This window comes from Solanum lycopersicum, chromosome 12 (genome assembly GCF_036512215.1).
Source record: "Solanum lycopersicum chromosome 12, SLM_r2.1".
NCBI classification, from domain to species: domain Eukaryota; kingdom Viridiplantae; phylum Streptophyta; class Magnoliopsida; order Solanales; family Solanaceae; genus Solanum; species Solanum lycopersicum.
Window position 1 is genome coordinate 63,974,454 of NC_090811.1, and position 16,350 is coordinate 63,990,803.

At 28.3% G+C, this 16,350-nt stretch overlaps 1 protein-coding gene across 1 annotated transcript; it reads right to left on the reverse strand.

Moving 5' to 3' along the window:
* Positions 1-3,538: 3,538 nt before the first annotated feature.
* LOC101249338 (soluble inorganic pyrophosphatase PPA1) lies at positions 3,539-7,588 on the reverse strand. The gene is made up of 9 exons (XM_004252568.5): positions 7,206-7,588; positions 6,079-6,225; positions 5,951-5,979; positions 4,956-5,021; positions 4,491-4,598; positions 4,328-4,393; positions 4,126-4,246; positions 3,956-4,037; positions 3,539-3,872 (listed from the first exon to the last, which is right to left on the reverse strand). The coding sequence occupies exons 2-9, from the start codon at positions 6,203-6,205 to the stop codon at positions 3,830-3,832; spliced, it is 642 nt and encodes a 213-aa protein (XP_004252616.1). The 5' UTR covers positions 6,206-6,225; positions 7,206-7,588; the 3' UTR covers positions 3,539-3,829.
* Between the last annotated feature and the right edge of the window lie 8,762 nt (positions 7,589-16,350).

Consider the following 16,350-nt stretch of genomic DNA (forward strand, 5'->3'; position numbering starts at 1 on the left):
ATTGTTGTTTTGTTGTAATAATTAACGGTAATAGGTTAATTAATGTCGAATATGTTTTTTTAGGCAATTACTAATGACAATTATATTCTAGCACTTCTGTAAATGTTTCTAAAATCTATTTTTAAAGTCCATATTTTTTGTCGCTAAAAAGCTATTTTTATTGTAGTACTTATCTAATGAAATAAACAGATAATCACATATTTAACATGATATTTACAATAGTCAGGCATAATATGTTGTTTAAGTATCACCGTCACCCATTATCAAAAAAGAAAAACGAAAATAGGTCTGAAATATATTTGAACTTTGATCTTTGATAGAAATAGCTGTAACAATACTAAACTTTGGAAATTACCTTTTACCCGCTTGCACTATTTAATAATGTATTTTAAAGGTATATGTATGTCTATGTCTATGTGGACATCATAAATATTGCATCATTAGTCAACGCGAAACCATATATACCTTTAAATTACATTAGTAAATAGTGCAAGGGAATAAAACATTTTCTATAAAGTTTGGTATCATAACAACAATTTCGATTAAAGTTAAAGTATTTTTCAAACCCTTTTATTTTTTTAAAAAAATCATATTAAAAAAATAGTTTCACACGTAATAACGTGTTGAAGAAATAAATTAATTAAATTAAGAGTATACTTTTGCTACCCAAAGAATTAAGGCATCTCTCCCCTATGTTCCAATCCTCTTGATTAGCACATCAATTAAGCAAGCAAACAATGTGCACTTATCAAAAAATATAGGCAATCCTTTCACTTTTACTAATTTTCCATTTGATTATTGGCATGTGGGTCTTTTTATTTAATATTCTACTTTGTTGTATGAATAAAAAAAACACTTTTATTTCATGGAATGGCATCTAAAAACTTGAAGCATGGGGTCAAGCCAAATGGCTGCTGACACTGAAAAGTAAAAAAGGAATATCATAGACATAGGAAAATGAGATAGGCTAAAAGAAAGTACAAATTAAAGGCCCTTTTAAATTGTATTTGATGTGTAATAAGTTGTGGACAATTACACCTATTTTTATTGGTATAAAATTAAATAAGTAGGTATACATAACTCATATGGCATAATATATACGCGATGCCACGTAGAACACAAGTTAAAATTGTTATGTAGGATGAATGTGTTTATTCTTTGAATTTTATACAAGTTTAAATGTTTAACTTGTACATATACAAAGTTCAAGGTCATAATTGTCATCTAAAACCAAGTTAAGATTATTATGTCTGTAATATATGAATTAGAACCCTAATTCATTTGAATTAACATCGTGTATGACTAAATTGTAAAAAAAATGATTTATTACAAAAAAAAATAGTATGATATGTAACTATGTCTTTAATTTGGTATCTATTAGTATCTACGCTTTACACTACACTTATACGCATATATAAGATTAAACGAGTAAACACACACATTCTACGTGATATTTTACTTAACAATTCATGTAAGGCGCTACGTAAAATACGTATATTTACTTATTCAACTTTCTGTAAATCTAAAAGTGTTTTTTTATACACAGCTAAAATTAAAGCATATAGATGGTAATTGAAGCAAATTAGATAACATATTTATTCGTTATATCAAAATAATAATTATATCTAAAGTTTAAATATAAAATTTTTAATTAAAAATGAAAGGAATCATATTCATTTAAGTACAATAGTTTTTTAATGCAAAGGAAACAAAATATTCCAAATATCTCCTTTTCATTTTGATCTGATCATCATCTCACTTAAGCTTATTTATTTTTTAATTTTATTATATGATAGGAAGCATGCATCATTATCAACCAGTAATCCATTATCAAAGGTTTTATTCCCTACCTCTCAATTTTCTCCCTGCTTTTCATCTCATGACACACACTATTTTGTCTTTGATTCCTTTTAAAAAAGAAAATGAATTTTCCCAAATATCTATTATAATAAATTTAATTATGCTTTATATATTTATAGTATATATATTTATGGATTGTAGTTAAAGTTTCAGATATCTCGTTTGTATAACTTTTAAGTATGTATATATAATTAAGTTATTTTTGTATAAATTAGAAATAACGAATTTATACCAACAAAAACATCTGAACTTTAAACAGTTATTACACAAAAGTTATACAAATTATACTATACAAATTGGTGAATTATATAAACTCGATACAACAGTCCACGTAATTATCACTGAATATTGATCATGAATAATAATTAACTAAAACTATAGCTATGATAACTAAATACATTATATTATATTATAAATATCTATTTAAGAATTTCAAACTTCCTAAAAATGAATAAACTCTTTAATTATTTAAAAATTGAAAAATGTTATAAATACATTATATTATATTATAAATATCTATTTAAGAATTCCAAACTTCTTGAATAAGAGCCATTTTGATTGACTTAAAAGAGTAGTTTTTAAGTTAAAAATAAAAAGTCAAACTGAAATGATTTTAAAGTCAAAAATTAAAAAATAGGGAAAACTTACTTTTGATTTTTGATTTTAATTAATTTTTAACCTTGTCAAACACTTCGTAACTTATTTTAAGTCCTTTTTGACTTATTTTGAATTATTTATATATTTGTAAAACACATCCAGAAGTCCAAAACTGACTTAAAAGTAGGTTTGACCGGCTTTTAAACAAATCCAAACGGGCTTTAAGTTACTATCAAGTAAGTAGTTTATAGGGAAAATTACGCAACAAAGCTAACTATACTATTTAACTAACTCATCACAGCTATAGTTTGCTATAATTACTACTCGCCACTAACATTATATATTAATTATGTGGGTTGACTTCGAGTTTGTATAATTAGTCACATTTGTATATGTATAATTCGTCAGAATATACTAATATATATGTATAATATACAATTATTTAACCTATATACATATACAATTCACCTCTCTCCCACTCTCTACCCTCTCTCGCTCGCCTCTCTCCTCCCCCAATCTCTCTCGCCTCCCTCCTCACTCTCCTAGTCTCGCTCGCCCTATATACAAATGTATATGTATAATATGCAATGATATACATATACAATTCACCTCTGTCCCATTCTCTGCCTCTCTCGCTTGCCTCTCTCCTCCCTCTCCCAATCTCGCTTGCCATATATCAAATACATATATATAATATACAATTATCTAACCGATATACATATACATTTCACTTTTCTCCAACTCTTTCCCCCTCTCTCACCTCTCTCCTCCATATTTCATGTAGCTACGGATTGTAATTATCAAATTATAGCTATGGAGAGTAATTAGACTATTTTTAAGTGATTGTGTATGTGAAAGTTTCCCTAGTTTATATTGACTAACTTATAAGCAACTTTTTGAAACACGTTCCAATGCTTCGTGAGGCTTGCAATCTAATGAGTTTTTCAATAATAATAGATATATTTTCAAGATGATCTCATGTGTATAGATTATCATATCACAACTTGAATTTTGTAATTATTGACACAAATAATAAGATTAAATGTTCAAAATTTCAGATTAAAAAGTATATTTTCAAAGCTTTTGATCACTACTAATATATATATATATATTGATTGAAAATACAGAAAATAACAAATACCAATAGTGAATTAATGTCAACATAATTAAAACAGTACAACTTGAGAGCAGCAATGGATAACCCCTTGCTAAATCATAACATCATACATCACAAAAATTCAACAAAGAGAAAATAAGAGTACAAAAAACACAATATGATGGCAAATCATTAAGATAACTTGTCACATGTCACAGTCTTCATTTCAAATTGTACATATAGATATTCTGTTTATATGTCATGTCCCATTGTACCTTACTTCCTCAAGCTGTGTAATATGTATTCAGCATACAGATCCCTGCACAAACATAACGACCATGCAATCGATAAGTTACTATTATAATGCATGAGAATGTGCATGAACAATTAGTTATATCATACATGGAGTACTGAATGGCATCGACAGCAGTACTTGGAGGCAGGAAATCGTCAACAGCAACGTCTTTGTTTTCATTCTTCTTGTCTGAAGAGGAGTTAAGAATTTCCTTTTTTTCTACAGATTCATTATCTAAGGGGGTTGTTGTAATTAATAGATAAATTTAGAAGGATACAGTCTTCAAAAAAGCGGCGAATTTCAGCAAGGCGGTGTGGGGGGAGCTGTTTTATATCAGTGTAGTGGCGATATTCTGGATCGTCAGCACACACTGCTATGATCTTGTCATCTTTCTCTCCCTGAATTGATGAAGAAAACATTGTAATTAAACATCTCGTTTACAAAGAGCTGGAAAAAACTGTTTGGATAAAAATAGGAACCTGATCAATCATAGGCATCAGGCCTATCGCCCTAGCTCGAAGGAAACAACCTGGAAGGACAGGTTCCTGTTGAGAAAGTTAAAAGCCGATTACTGTTACAATCAGTCCTATTGAGGTAGTCAACAATCCCAGTTACGCCTGTATTGTACATTCATTTACCTACCTGCATGAGGACTAATACATCCATTGGGTCATTATCTTCACAGAGTGTTCGGGGAATGAAACCATAGTTCTGAGGGTAAACCACTGAAGAATATAGGATGCGATCAACCTGGTCATACATGGAAAAGGCTTATAGTGAAGGGCGATTCACAGTGCTGCTATCGGGAAACAATTATTTGACCAAAGTCAAGGTTACACTACAACAAAAATGATCTTTAGCAGCAACTAATACAGCAATAGCTTTATTGCCGCAAAGTATGTTTCTTTAGAGGCAATTAGCACTCTTTGTAAATGCCCTAAAGCCGGTGAAAGCTTTAACATTCTTTGTTAATGTACATATTTATTGCCGCTAAAAGTTGTTTTTGTTGTAGTGTTAGCAAGTAATAGTAACCTCACTCTATAGATTAAGCATAGCGCGAGATGCTCATAGCTTAAAGTTGTCTTAATTTAGATCATTGCATCATACCTTAATAAGACCGGTTTTCTTGTCCAGCTCATATTTGACTTTGCTTCCTTTTGAAATCTCAATGACCTGCATGAACGCATTGTGGCGATCACAATAACACCAACTTAGTGTTTCCACACAAACAGATAATATAGTAATAAACCCTTTCTCATTTTTGTAGATCTATTTACATGAATGACTTAACGGTCGCAATAAACCAAAATCCTCCACAATCAAGATAAATGAAGAAAAGGACTGAAGAAGCTCTCAACTGTCATTTTTATTGGGATACATGGAAACATATATGCATCTTATGTGCAGAAGATAGTAGGATAATTGCATACAATGATCTTTTAGTTCTTCACAGTTTTTCCTCTAATACCGATAGTATGTCCCATTGGAATAGTAATAGCTAGTGTCTCAGCTATAGAAGATCATTTTTTTATAGAGAAATTTCAAGACTGGCTCTCCATTAGAGATCTGGAAAAGATGACTTTAATAAGTAATAACTGATGAAACAGATTAATTGATCTGGATGAAAACAGTACGTTAGACTTCGTAATTCACTACAAGAATCAACTTCAGTAAAGATTATAGCGCCCCTCTTTTTGTGTTTGTTCAAGGGATTTTCAGACTTATTTTCGTGCTTTGCTGTTTATTTTAATAATGTACTTAGTTACCAGTTCATAAATAAATTAAGTAGGAGTTTGGAACACTTAATGATACATCAGACGTGCACATATATTAAGCTGAATTGGAAGGAAAATTGCGGTAATTCCAGTTTTCTTTTTCTATATTGATAGTGTTTGCATTATGCATCAAAGATAATAATCCTTTCATCATTTCATCAAATGAGTGATACGAAACTTTCCTGTTAAAGACAGATATCGAAGATTACACTCTGCAAGTCACAATTCTAGTTAATTTCCCAACTTAAAAGAAGAATTAAAGTGGCCAAGCTGGGGATATTCCAATTAGCTGCATATTAGTGGAACTTAAGGATTTAGTATACTTACAACATTGAAAACGCTTGGAGCTTCAGGTCCTACAAAATGAAAGAAGCAAAACCGGAAATGATCAGATACAACTGCGAAATTTGCGTATTTCAGAATGATGAAAAATGTAGTGTGTGCCAGCTAGATACCTATCTCAAGGTCATGCCAAGGATGAGCAGCAACAGACCTCCTGGATATAGATGATAGGATCCTCTCATTCAAACGAGGGGCACGTCTTTGTGGAGACAGATCATCACCGCCATCCTCGTTGCTCATCTTTACAATTTCTGGTAAACCTGAAAGAAAGAAAACGGACAACAGATCTTTAGATTCATTTCATGAAAATGTGGCAGGGAACCGTTTTCTTTCAGTTCGATCTATGTATGCATACGCAAGATGTAACTATAACAAGACCATACTCATTCAGAACCCACACGCTTGAGATTCTGAATTTTCAGATGGTCACTCAACTAAAAATCAAAGTTCAGTGACTCTCGAAGCAAAAAACTCGTACTTGAGTATGCATACGCAAGATGTAGCTATAACAAGACCATACACATTCAGAACCCACACGCTTAAGATTCTGAATTTTCAGATGGTCACTCAACTAAAATTCAGTGACTCTCGAAGCAAAAAATTCGTACTTGAGTGATCATCTGAGATATTATCTCATTAGACACATTGATATAATGTGAAGCTATTCGAAATAGTACTATCAAGCGCTACTTATCGCAATAACAAATCCCCAAAATGCAAAGTAAATGAACTTATGTTTGATTGAGTTTCCATATTGCAAAGCAGTTGAAACTAGAAAACTCCTATTAGCTGCAACATGTAGAAAAAATTGGGAATTAGGGCCATATAGAGGAAAACATTTTCTCATGTTCGATTGGTCAAAATATCTCTAATTTTCCATGAAAAACATTTTCCTTCCTACTGATCACACCATAGATCAAAACAAATTTTCCAAAGCACAGCAGGTAAAAAAAAATTTGCAGAGATGATAAAAGCAAAACTGGAAAAATAAAAAATGGTGAAATCTACAGTTTTTTCCTACTTTTGGACTACAGTATTACAAATCAGATCGGATAATCCAATTGACTCCATTATTCTTAGGTTAAACTATATCAGATTTATTTATTTTTTTTTTAAAAAAAACGTATACAGATCATTAGTACTGATAATCACGATTTTCTAACTAAATCGAAGCATAAATCAAGTGTAGACAATGAATCTTATCAATATTTTCAATCAAATGGAGCTGAGCTAAGCGTACCTTTGGATTGAACGGAAGAATACTGAGAGAGAATAAAAAAAAATTGGTGAAATGAAAAGGTTATTTCATTAGAAAAAGTGTGTGTATATATACAAGTAAAGTTAGAGAGGTAGTGATAGAAAACACGTTGATGTCCGATTCTTTTTCCTTGAACCTTTCAACAACATTTCATTCAATGCTTCTTTTTTCCCACTATCTCTCCGTTGATTTTTCCATTGACAAAATATTTTTATTTTTAAATTTTTTATTCGGAGTTTGATTATCAAATTGAAACTAGATTAATTTGAATTTACGTCAAATATGACCTATTCGAAGGTAATGCTTGTATTTCAAGTTGATTAGTGAATGGAAAAACTTAGAGTAGGATTCCCTAGTTTTGATTTGAGGTTTCTTGGTTTGAATAGTAAACTAGTAGTAATTGTATTTGATCAAGTTAATTATGAAAAGATTCAATTAATATTAGAGAAAGTAATTTATGTTTGGTTATTCAACAATCGAATTATGAATAGAGATATTTATATTTTTATAAGATAAATGTATTTATTTTATTTTTTACTGAGTCTAAGATATTACGGTTTAAAAGAGTTCAAAATATTATTAAAAATAAAATAAAATATTGTGATAGTCATATTCATTAGGAGAGAAAAAACTTTTTGTTCTATCAAATATATTTTGAGAACAAAAAGGGTATGACATCTGGGCCTAATTCAAATCTATATACTGCATGTTCAGACCTTAACTGGAGCGTGAACAATTCTAAATGGGAACTCAATTATCGGTGAACAACAAAAGCTGAAGCGTGAACACTTCTAAATGGGAACCTAATTATTGGTGAACAACAAATGGGATTGGGTCTGACTATGATATAATATAATTATAAGACACATGGGTCTAACTCAACCCCAAAAGCTAGCTCATGAGGGGAGGTTTGTCCAAATCCATATAAAAAAACTAAATTTATATCCCTCTATCGATGTGAGACATCTTAACATTTACGCGTAATCATATTGATTTCTTAAAAAAATAAAATCAAAACTTTAGGACAAAGTTCTAATGAGTAAAAAAACAAATAGACATAATTACTTGCTTAGTTGGTTTTTCTATAAAACTCCATGCATCCAATCTCTCATATGACTTTAAAAAAAATAGATTTTACCACTTGCTTGGTTGGTTCTAAAAAAAAAAAAAGAACTCCATGCAACAATCTTTGACATTATATAAAAAAAAAATAGTTGTAATTGCCCACCACCCAAATAATTAAACAAATGAATAATGACTTTATCATATATTCACACAATATTCATTCACGTCCTAATTGCCACTTATATTTATTTGTTATTGCTAGTTGTTACACCCTCCCCGTACGTCCCTTGCATGTGATGGTATTTGATTGGTCATGATCAATTTTTTTTTAAAAAATGCATTAGTATTTTCTTTAACTTACGTTCGAAATGTCAGAGACATACTTATATTATACTAAGGTTCTATTATTCCTGAATTTATTTTATAAGTAATTTTTTACTTCTTTTCGACCTACGTGGTACTAGCTTGAGAAAAAAAAGTCAAACAGCGTTTAGGCCACGAGATAGTACCACTTAGGCCGAAAAGGGGTAGAAAATTATTAATAAAATAAGTTCAGATGAGTAATAAGACCTTAGTATAGTATAAGCGTGTCTGTGAAATTTCGGGCATAGGTTGAAGGGGTACTTGTGCATTATCCCATTTTTTTAAAAAAATAATACTATATATTTAAAATTTATAATTAAAATAAATCACGAATATTTGTATAGATATAAGATTATGTTATTGGATATAAAAAGAATGATTGAAAATTTAAATTAATTTTTATATATAATACTTCATTTTTTAACAATCTAATGTTTTTTTAGTATAATTATCGAGCTTCTTCTAAAAATTAGCTCGTGATATACGAGGTTTTAGCATAGGTTATCATTTTCTAAAACACAATATAATCAATCAAATTCACTATTTATATTTATTATTTCTAGTCGTAAATGTTTAATTTAGAGTTTCACAAGTATAATATCGATACTTGTTTTCTCTGCTTTCATTACAATAATTATTATATTTATTTTTCTAATAAAAATATTTCTCAAAAAGAATTATTCAAGAGAGATTTAAACTAATTAGTAAATTTAAATATTATTATTATACACCAAATTGACTAATCCTTTTTTTTTTTTTTTGAAAACTTTAGTGGAGACAAGGTGGGGAAGTGGAGAGAGACGGATATACGTATATTATGCTCTATTTTACCTAACTTCTCATGTATAAGTTGACTTGAGGTGTTTATATCACTTGTTATTTTTCTTTAAATAATAATAATAATAATAAAAGAATATGAATAAAATTCTCTTAATTTGTTAAAATACATTTTTGAAAAAAACTAATAATCTACTATTAGAACAAGAGTCAAATAAAATAAAACGAATATATACTAGGTAAGCATAATAGATAGACATTGTTGATAATTGAATGGCGGAATGCATTTACTTTTTCGAATATCTTTTATCGAATTCCAATAAGATTCATTACTTCCTTTAGTCCAATATAAATAAAATGTACGTCAAGGTTTTCTCTAATCTTCTATTTTGATCTCATGTATCAGAAACTTCGTAGATTAGAGAGTATGTAAGTTATGTGAATTGAAATCAACTTTTGTTGTCCCTAAAGATGTTTCTAACACCTATACATAAAATATGTCATCTTTGCTTTAGTTTCAAATAGAAAATGCATGAAGTTTTACAGTTTGTTGAGGTGAATATATATGATTAAAGGAAATTACTTATTGAATGAAATTAACGCAAAATAAAATCACAATTTGTACTCTTAAGTGTTTAATTAGAGTGATTTACTAACAGTTTGAAGTATTCAATTAAAATAAGAGTTGATTTAAATGTCGAAATAAAATATCCTGATAAATTTAAGAGTAATTAGGGATTATGGATCAAGCCAAAATCTTAAGTGATGTCTTAGGAAAACAAATATCTCACTTATGAGCTCAACTGATAATGGTGAGGCCCAATGCTGACTACGTGATGGCCCAACATTACTATTAGATGCTTAATACATGTTGCACTAAATGGATATAATACATAAACGTCATATTTAAATTGGCTTTGACTGATATTTATATTTTTCAACTTTTACATAAAAATAAATTTTTGATTTTGTATAAATTTGGACAATGTGATATACATGTTTTATATGGCATAATAAAAATTATTTGGAGTGTATTTTACGTGAATCGTCATATTGGATGTATATGCATAATGTTAAAATTTATACAAATTTAAGTGTTTGCTTATGCATATCCAAAATTGAAGAATGTATTAACAATTGAAATTAAGTTAAATTATACGTTTATCTATTATGTCCCGCAAATTTGAGCACCCAGCCACTAGGTTGCAAATTTAAGTGTCTGCTTATTCATGTCAACCATATTTAGAACATTAGATAAGTGTATAAATAGGAGCATATAAAATAATTTTACATTCAAATGTGTGTTGTATTATAATATATATTTTTTTCTCCCTCAATTCGTATGACTTGTTTTTTTTTTTTAAATTAATTTATTTTAAAAAGAATGATATATTTCAATATTTAGTAATAATTTAACATTAAAATACCTATTTTATCTTAACAAAATTATTTATAATCACTCAAATATCTATTACTTATTTTAAATTTCAAGTCAAGTCAAATAATATCACATGAATTGAAACGAAAAAATATATACTCTATTAATTATACTCTGCCTCGTACTAGTTAATCACTTTTCAATTTATATGATGCTTAAGAAATCATAAATAAGAGATCACTTTTACTATTCGCCCTTAAAAAACATTTTGAAAATTAAAAAAAAATGTGATTGCTTAAAAAAGACAAGAGTAATATAGAAAAGAATCAATTAATGTGATATTTTAATAATGTGGACAATATTGAAACAACTATTTACAATATAATAATCAATTAATGTGGAACATAAAAGTAGTATTATTTTGTAGGCAATAATACAACATAGGTTATGGTTGCTTCCTTAACAAAAGTCTCAAATTAAGGCTATGAATATGAAAACAAATCTATTGAAAATAACACCCCCTAATGATCTTTATATTGCGCGATTTAAATTTAAATGATTAGAACAACGATTGTTATGAATTTGGTTGCTAATAGGGATGGCAATGGGGGTATAGGGCGTGGACAATGCGAGTTGAACTTAATCGATAAAAATTTGCCGCTTCGCATAACAATTATTTTCTTTTTCGACTTGCCCTACTTTGCCCTGCCCCACATGAATCAGATAATTTTTTAATTATTATTTTTTTAGTTATGTTAGATACCAAAAACAAAATTCAAAAAGATAAATTTATTTTTTCATTAAATTGTATATAATTTAATAGGATAGTGATATAAAATTTTATTGTTTAAAAATCAATTGGAAAATACGTAAAAAATTATATTATTTTTTATTAAATCATTTTCATTTATCATCTTGAATATTTTAATAGTTTTAAATGAAATTATTTAATAAATAACGTTCTATCACTCTTATAATATGTAAAAAAAAAAATTAAACTTTATTTAAACCCACACAAAATCACATATAACCGCAATCACCCTCTCGCTTTAAATTTAAAAAAATCTACTCCAACCCATATATGACTCGCACCACACAACATTACATCCGCCCTGTCCCATATAGTCTTAAACCCGCCTCGCTCCGCATCCGCCCTGCCCCAATTGCAATGCTAGATAATTGATGTGATGGAAATGACCCTTAACGGTCTAAAACAGCTCTGCAAGTAAATGGTAGGCTGAAATAATAAGTGTGAATTGACAGGGATTTAATATATAAACATGTTGTCCTATAGTTGGTTCAGAATATTATGATTAAATTATTTTTATTGAATTGGGAATCTCTACACTAGAGATGATAATATTTTTTTTTCTGTGGAAGTATTTAATTAAATATAAATTGTTTCAAGAAAAAAATAGGTTTGTAATTGAAGATAAATTATAATTTTTATAAATTATTTTATTAAGAGAGAATTAAAAAAAAATGATGTAAAATTAAAAAATGTCATTTTTTTGAACTAATAAAAGAGAAATATTGAAAAACAATCATAAACTTGACATTATTATTAGTTTCGTTACGAATTATTGATAATTTTAAAAAACACTCTTCTATTTAACAAATTAAATTTAAATACACCTTTAATATGTAAAATGACATGACAAGAGTTCTCAAACTCTTGTAAAAGTGTGTGTCTCTTAATGAAAAAAATTGAGAGAAGTGTTGAAATAATCATAAACTCAATGAGAATCTAAGGATTATTTTACTCATGTTGTAAGATTTGTGGTGTATTTTAAGTTCAGTTAGGCAAGTAATGTTGATAATTTGAATATAAAACTAATAATTAGCGTTGAATTTAAGGATATTTTCAACACCACTCTTCTTCACTAACAATTAAAAAAAAAGTCACGTAAATTGAGACATGAAAAATTACTAAAGCAAATACATAATTTAAAATTAATTGTAGTGCAAAAAATTGAATATCTTCGCAACAATATAATATTTGAATCGATGAAGAATTTTGTCAAACTTTTAATAAAATGGTACCAAATAATCTTCCCTCGAAAGCGATCCAAAAGCTCCAAAAAAATTATGTTAAGGTTCTTTGAAGCTCTTATTAAGCTTCACTATAAGTTCAAAAAAGAATATTCATATCAAAGCTTATGAATCATATTGTTTTAAGAATATATTACGTCATCGTAAATTAACTATTATAGAATAGTTGGATGAATTTTATAATGATAAATAAATATCTCTATTTTTTTATTAGGAAAAAGGCTCAAATATATCATTAAATTTTTTAAAAATGCTCATTTATGTCATCATCAATTAAAGTTTGACTCATAATGTCATTACCGTTAAAAAAGTCTCATTCATGTCATTATTTTTTAACGCTGATTTTGCAAAATATTTTTGACACGTCGCCAATTATAATTCTGCCACGTCATAAATTTTTAAATGAAAAAAATAAAAAAATCAATTTTTATTCATAATTTTAATCTTTTTATTTAAAAAATTGATGACGTGACTAAATTATAATTGGCTACGTCATCAATTTATTTAATAAAAAAAATTAATTCAATTTTTTTTCTCAGAATTATGATTCTTTTACTAAAAAATTGATGACATGACCGAATTATAATTGGTCATGTGTCAAAAATAATTTTACAAAATTACTGTTAAAAAATAATGACATGAATGAGCTTTTTCTTTAATGGTAATGACGTAAATGAGCCAAACTTTTAACTGGTGGCATAAATGAGCCTTTTCTGAAAGTTCAATGGCATATTTGAGTCTTTTCCCCCTTTTTATATATACTCCTTTCGTTTTAAAAAGGATGACCTAGTTTGTGTTGAGAGTTTAAGAAAAGAAAGAACACTTTTTAATCTTGTGGTTCTAAATTAAAGTTATGTCAAATGTACCAAAACGCTCTTTAATCTTGTGATCTTAAACATATCACGTGAAAAGTTAAAGTTAAAGTGTTACAAAAAAAAGATTATTCTTTTTTAAACAAACTAAAAAGAAAATAAAAATATTCATTTTTAAACGAAGAAAGTAATATCTTATTATTGGATACAATATTATCGTAAACTATCTTAAGACATTTTTTATTTTTATAATGCCAAAGTTACAGCTAGTGCTTTAAAGATGAAACATAAATGATTAAAAACAGCACCGAAAAATTTCTTTCAAATATTTGACTTTGACGTAATATTCGTCATTAATTCAAGCATTAAATCAATACTAAGAGATTAAAATCTACGAAATAGGCCACAATTACAAATTTCTTTCATTAATATAATCGTTTCGAGAACATCAACCCAACGCAAAAGATGAAATGAAATTCACAAAATAAAAATCACAAATTTCATTCATCAATACAATTATTAGGAGAACATCAATTCAACGCGATAACCATAATACCATAGATGTCCAAATTAAATAAGATAATAATCGTTCAAATTTAATTCTATAATCGTCTTCTTTGTTTAAAAAATGTGTCATCAAAACAAATGCTAGTATGCTATTATTATTACTTTAAAAATGTAAAGACAAATTAATATTCGACTAGTTTGAATTTGCATTATATAGGGTCCTACTCCTTGGAAGAAGTTTTTAAAAAGAATTTTTCTTATATGCAAAACTCGAATTCAAAATTTTTAGTTAAAGCAATAAATAACATAATTTACATCACATTCTTTACACTTTGTTTGGACCATTGTTACTCATTGTTTCATAATGTATTGTATTGTATTTTATTCTATTATACTATATTGTATGGTAGATACATTGTTTGGCTAAATTGTATTGTTTGTTGTTGTTTAGTAACATTCTAATTGTTTGGTTTGATTGTATCGTACTGTATTGTAATTTATAAATTTACTTAAATATTTTCTAATTATTCTAGGGTAGAAGGTTTGACTAGGTTTAAATAATTAAGGTAAAGGGTAAAATGGTATTTTGAAATATTTTGTAAAAATATAATTGGAAAAAGAAATTAAATAACAATAGAAACATACCAAATTGGTTGTTTCATAAATTAGGGGTTTTCATTGTTACGGAACAAAGAAATTTAACAATGCAGTATAATACACTTTAAGTAACAATCAAAAAAAATATTATATGTTTACTAACGATACAATATAATATAATAAATAACAATGATCCAAACATAATGTTAGCGACGAAAGTTCTTTTAATGTAGTCACTTATTGGAGGTCCAATTTGATGTTTGAAAAGGACCTACAAGGCACAAGCCGAAGTAATATACTGTGCTAAATTGGAAGTATCATCACAAAAAGAAAATAAAAATGGAGACACGAGATGACAGACAACAAACTTATCATATTTTCTCATAATAATAATGTTTGGACCAGATTATAAATTTTAAAGTTAAAAGGTTTGAAAATTTGAGTCGTTTAAGTTTTTATTTTTAGAATTTAAAGGCGTGATTGAACATGGATTTCATTTTTTTTTAAAAAAAAAAAAATTATAAGTAAAAGTGAAAATTCATTCGAGAACTAATCTAAGCAAGTTTTGGATAAAAAAACTTTTGAGGATAAAATTTTGACATCTAATCTAATACATGTAATCAAATGCTTGCTATATTACTTCAAATGCTCATCAAAATTTGAATGGATAGGAAGAGATGCACATTCTTGATACAATTTATGATATTTATTATATAGTGGTTTTCTTTTTTGAACTTAGGATAATCCGTTGTCGCGGTAACTTTTGACATATCCTTTGCCCTTCAAATGTGCTCACATCATGTGCATCAGATTTCACCCTATTGCATAATAGCCTGTAAATCAGGGGTGAAGCTATGACATGACAAGGTTGGTCGAATGAATAATCTTCGTTAGAATGTTATCGAATATACATATTGAATATTGATTTTTCTTTTAGATACATACTAATCGTTGAACAACCTTCACACAATAAAGGTTGACAGTCCAGCATTTAAGGCTGTGCAAAAATACCTTTGTGTTTTGGGTTTGAGCCCAATTATGGCGATTTCTTTAATTTTTTCATTATTCTGTTTGTCCTAAAGTATGAACACTCTTGGCAAAAATTCTGACTCCGCCGCTGCTGTTAACCAGACAAAAAATATGAATGACACCAGATAATTCATATACAACATACTCAACTTTAAAACACTAGATAATCCATATACAACATACTCCACTTAAAAAAGATCAAAATTATCTCTATATAAGTAACGATCTTTCAAATCAATAGAGTCATCCGAAGGACATGTAATGGCTTTTGATTGGCGTTTTGTGTAGGCACGAGATGAAAAAACTATTTTAGTGATAAGAATTGAAGGAAGAAAATGGCCAACAATAGAGGTGCAACTCATCATTTCCCCACTCCTTTTGTCCTAACATAAGAAGCAAACTAGAGAGAATCAATTCCCTCGTGGGCTCCAAATGTGAAATATCAAAATCCAATCCACACCAAGTTTTCAACTACACCACAATCAAAGCATCTCTTTATCTTTGTTTTTTTATTGTTTAACTCTTCCAATCAAAGCATCTCAATCTT